At 36.8% G+C, this 4,657-nt stretch overlaps 1 protein-coding gene across 3 annotated transcripts in view; it reads right to left on the reverse strand.

The window, feature by feature from the left end:
* Nucleotides 1-4,657, reverse strand: part of LOC107692153 (EVI5-like protein) — a 43,630-nt gene that overhangs the window by 12,755 nt on the left and 26,218 nt on the right. For 2 of the 3 annotated variants that reach the window (XM_016491101.1, XM_016491100.1), the window contains exons 8-13: nt 4,031-4,120; nt 3,827-3,924; nt 3,648-3,708; nt 3,151-3,204; nt 2,618-2,650; nt 1,877-2,017 (exon numbers count right to left, since the gene is read on the reverse strand). In XM_016491101.1, the coding sequence (XP_016346587.1) occupies nt 1,877-2,017; nt 2,618-2,650; nt 3,151-3,204; nt 3,648-3,708; nt 3,827-3,924; nt 4,031-4,120 (477 nt within the window). The remainder of the gene's footprint in view (nt 1-1,876; nt 2,018-2,617; nt 2,651-3,150; nt 3,205-3,647; nt 3,709-3,826; nt 3,925-4,030; nt 4,121-4,657) is intronic. The other variant, XM_016491102.1, reaches the window with a different exon arrangement.

The raw sequence follows: 4,657 nt of genomic DNA on the forward strand, positions 1-4,657 counted from the left end.
GGTCTGAATACTTAGGACCATGTGATATTTCAGTTTTTCTTTTTTAATAAATCTGCAAAAATGTCAACAATTCTGTGTTTTTCTGTCAATATGGGGTGCTGTGTGTACATTAATGAGGAAAAAAAATTAACTTAAATGATTTTAGCAAATGGCTGCAATATAACAAAGAGTGAAAAATTTAAGGGGGTCTGAATACTTTCCGTACCCACTGTATATGTATGTGTGTGTGTGTGTGTTAAATAACATTTTATATCAATCACAGTGACCCCCTTTGCTCCAGGTAATGAAACCAGATTCATCAGATTTAGGTCGAATGAGCAGCATAAATACTCACCTTATACATACTAAATCCCTGTCAAATATAAACTGGAGAGTGTTTTTTTTTTACAGGAAATATAATATATAAATGAACAACTCTGCAAAACTGTTCAATAATTGGTATAAAAGAAGTGATTTCAATGATGAGCACATGCATATTTTTGTGAAAGAGAACTGAATGCTATGTTCTCGCATTGTCTGAAGTGTGTGCACACAGAAATCCATGTGAGTACCAAATTGATGGTACTCACCAAAGTACCAAAGTACCTCTTCTTGTGCTTGAATGGTTTAAAATCACTTGAATGTTTAAATTAGCAAGACATAGAACCCCATGCATCAGTTTATGATGGTTAAACTTTGCAACTAATCCGTGAATCACATGCGTGCCAAACCGTGGGGCCTGGTCAGTATGGATGACAGATCAACTACGAGGTACAAGCAACACAAATATGGAACATAAGAAAAAAATAGCTAACAAAAAGGTTAGCTGCTAGTTGCACATGATACACTAGTTCTGTTGACATCAGCACCGCTATGGGACAGTGGTCAATTATGAGTTTAACACAGGAAAATACATATGACCACAGAGTGTTGCTGAGTGTGAAACGTCACGGGGTCACAGCTCACACTCAACATGACACACACCACACCCCAACATCTTCTCACACATGCCATTCACACCTAAACGAAAAAACGAAAATTACAAAATATATCAATGCTTTAGCATCCATTCTTTTAACTTTTGAGGATGATGAAAGAATTTAAATTCTAATAATGGGTTCAAACAGTCAACGTGATGCAAACAGTCATTTTCATAAATCTTACCAGAAAATAATCTCTGACCTGTCAGTGACCCAGTTCAGGGTAATTCTGCCATGCGAAAGCAGATCTTTTGACTAAGAACAGCCTGCAGCCATGTGTACAGCGAACATAATGATTGTTCAAAAAATAAAAACATGTTTATATGACATGTGACTTTGCTCAGTTTTCTTGTAAACTGCATGATCTCACACTGCAACTTCATAAAAGAGAGAATATTTCCTCATAATCAACTGCTTTATTTCTTTTTAATTTAACAGTAGGTACCTTCAAGGGATGTGATTGTTGTGTCTGTTTCACACTGCACACATAAGCAGTGATAAAGCTAACTGGGAGAACAGGCTGGCTTTGCAGTGCTTTCACACTGACAGTATTTCAGAGCTTACTGGGTTACTACATTGACTATTTCATTAAATAACAGCCATAAATGATGAAATGGTTAATGTAAAATTAGGTAAACTGATTAAGTCATCTACATTCAATCAGACTTGCTGAACAGAAAGTGCTCTTGGTGTCTTTTGGGCTTTGTGCCACATGCTCCACATGCAATGGCAGACATCTTTTTCAAATGATGGGTGAGCAGTTCACTCCAGTCATTTAAGGTAGTTTCATAAAAACCTATATTTAAAAAAGATGTAATAAAAAGGTCTGCTTAGCATTTTATCAATATTTCCTGCTGAGTGCAGCAAAAATAGTCTCAGCACTGAAATTCAACTTGTAGCTATTCATCTGCTGTTACCTTGTGTTGCTGAAGTTCACGAATGGTGTCCTGTGCCTTTTCCAGACTCTCACTGGCTGTGTAACACTGCTGCCGAACCACAGCCAGTTCACGCTTAATAACATAGTTCTCCTCTGCCTCCTGGGCTCGAGTCACCTGACCCTGAGAGAAGAGAATTGGAGTAAGTTTCTTCTTGGGAGATTTGTCACTTAACTTGCAGTTAAGGTGCATAAGTATGGCATTCCAACCAGTATGGCATTCCAATCAAAGAAATGAGAAGGGTTACATGCAATGATACCTCTGCATCATAAAACCAAAGAAGAAATCTGATCAATTCTAGAATCAAAAGAATCCCACTGAATTTTGGAATTGGATGAATTACATGATAAAATCCGAAAATGCCATTGGACCTAATACACAACCCTGATGCACACCTATGCTTCCACATCCCACATGTAAGGCTAAACTGCCGGTAGAGAGTGTCAGGGTTAACTTTCATTTGGAATGTCTCTTAGACATTGTTACAGCCATGTAGACAAATGAGCTGTCAAGGGAGTGATGAGAAACACAGAAAAACAAATAACCACTTTTCATGCAACAAGCCCATTCTCTGAACTGTGTGGAGGAGGCAGCATAGGGGCAGAAAAAAGAGTGGATTACAGTAAGAATCATGGAAGGTTGAAGAGAAGAAGCGTATGATTGAGCAAAGAGAGGAGGAAAGGCAGGAGGGATTAGTGAGCAGCTGGCTTGAGAGTACTGTACCTGAATCAACCTGTCTGCTAATGCAGCACTCTCCTACAACACCACAAGAGAAAAAGGAGGAAAAAAAGGAAAGAAAGGACACAGAGAGAAGAAAGAAAAGGTTGAAAATATGGGCAGAAAAAACAAGGAAAAAAGGAAGGAAACAATGGATAAGGAAAAAAGGTGTTGAAAACCACAGACACACATGAAGAGAAGAAAAGGGAATATTTTTAAAAGTTTCATTAGGACAAAATCAAGTGGTGAAGAATTGTAAAAGTGTAAAACATAAAAGTGAGTATTACAGATTGAGTGTGTTTGTGGTGAAAATTGTGGGGAAGTAATTTCAACAGAGAAAGGCAGAGAAAAAGATGAGATGAGACTTCAAAAATTTTATCATCAGGAAGGAGGCAATACAGCTAAGCCTGTGTAAAGATCTATATGATCTAAAATTTTACATTACTCACATAATAAAGATATTTACACTGTTTACTCAAACACAAACTAATCAGGGCTATTTTAGGTTCATGCATATTGGTTAGAAGAAACCATCTCACTTTTTCCAGTGTCTCAATCCTCTGCTTCAGTAGTCTATTTTCTGTACGTAGTCTCTGTTAAAATTAAAAGAAAAAAATATTTGAAATATATTTTTTATTTAAAAAGCAAATGATTTAAAATAAAAAAGAAATTGACTAAAGAAAAAGTTGTTTACTTTAAAATCTTATATTATTTTATTTAAGCTTCATTTTATTTACCAAAAATGTTGAATACTTTAATATTAAATGTAGTAAATGTTGGAGAAATACCTTCTTTACAGAATATTTATGTATAAATCAAACCCAAATGGGGCATTTAACAACAACAAAAGTACATAATTATATTTTTTGTATAGTAAAATGTAATCCTTAATGAAGCTCAAGCGAAATATCATTGGATAAAAAAGTAATTTGTGTGCGGACAAACAAAATTTACATGTTAGTCACCAAACTAGCTGAACCAAGTCTAGGTTTTAAACAATATATGTACCATTGTATCTAAATACACATATACAGACCTTAATTTCAATCTGTTCCTCCATTTCTTTGTTCTTGATAGTGGTATACTCCTTTTCTAACCTGTGGATGAAAAGGCAACAACTGAATCTAGACAAAAACCAAACTTTCTTTCATTTATTGTGAATCTCCCTTTGATTTTTACTCACAGATCACTCATTTACATTTTCAGATCACTCACTTTTTCATTCTCTTGGGATTGTATTTAACTTGATAAGCCCGCAGGATCAGTTTATCTGGGCAGCTATCAAACTGATGCGGAATCACCTTCTGAAAGTGCTGTGGTGAGATTGTTAAACAAACATCAGTTTAAGTATTGCCGTTGTTTATGTTGTTACATGTATAATACATTGATGTACATAGCAGAGATGATTTTCCCTGTGACCTGTGACATTCCCTCCATGTCTAGCTGTATGAGTTCTGTCTGGTTGTACTGCAATATCGCTATTCCAATTCGGAATATGATCTCCAAACCCTGAGAAAACAACACACAGTATTCATACAATCGCAGACTTAACAACTACAACAAATGCTCATGCCCTAGTATTTTCATGTCTCTATTAAAGGGGTCATATGATGCTGCTAAAAATAACATTATTTTGTGCATTTGGTGTAATGAAATGTGTTTATGCGGTTTAAGGTTAAAAAAGCACATTATTTTCCACATACTGTACATTATTGTGTCTCCGCTATGCCCCGCCTTTCTGAAACGCTTTGATTTTTACAAAGCTCATCGGTCTGAAAAAGCGAGGTGTGCTCTGATTGGCCAGCTATCCAGTGCATTGTGATTGGCCGAATTCCTCAAGCGTGTGACGGAAATGTTACGTCCCTTACCATATTGTGATGCCTGCGGCAACCACATGTGACGACACCGGGCTGGACTCCGCTTCGTCCACGGTGAAAGCCGATCCGGTGATCCACAGCACGAAGTTAAAGTATTTCCTCAGCGACCAGCACAGATCAGCTCCAGGCATGACGAAGCAGATATCGTCCTCTTTTGGAAGGCCAAACA

Source organism: Sinocyclocheilus anshuiensis, unplaced genomic scaffold, assembly GCF_001515605.1.
Source record: "Sinocyclocheilus anshuiensis isolate Anshui unplaced genomic scaffold, SAMN03320099.WGS_v1.1 scaffold322, whole genome shotgun sequence".
Lineage (NCBI taxonomy): Eukaryota > Metazoa > Chordata > Actinopteri > Cypriniformes > Cyprinidae > Sinocyclocheilus > Sinocyclocheilus anshuiensis.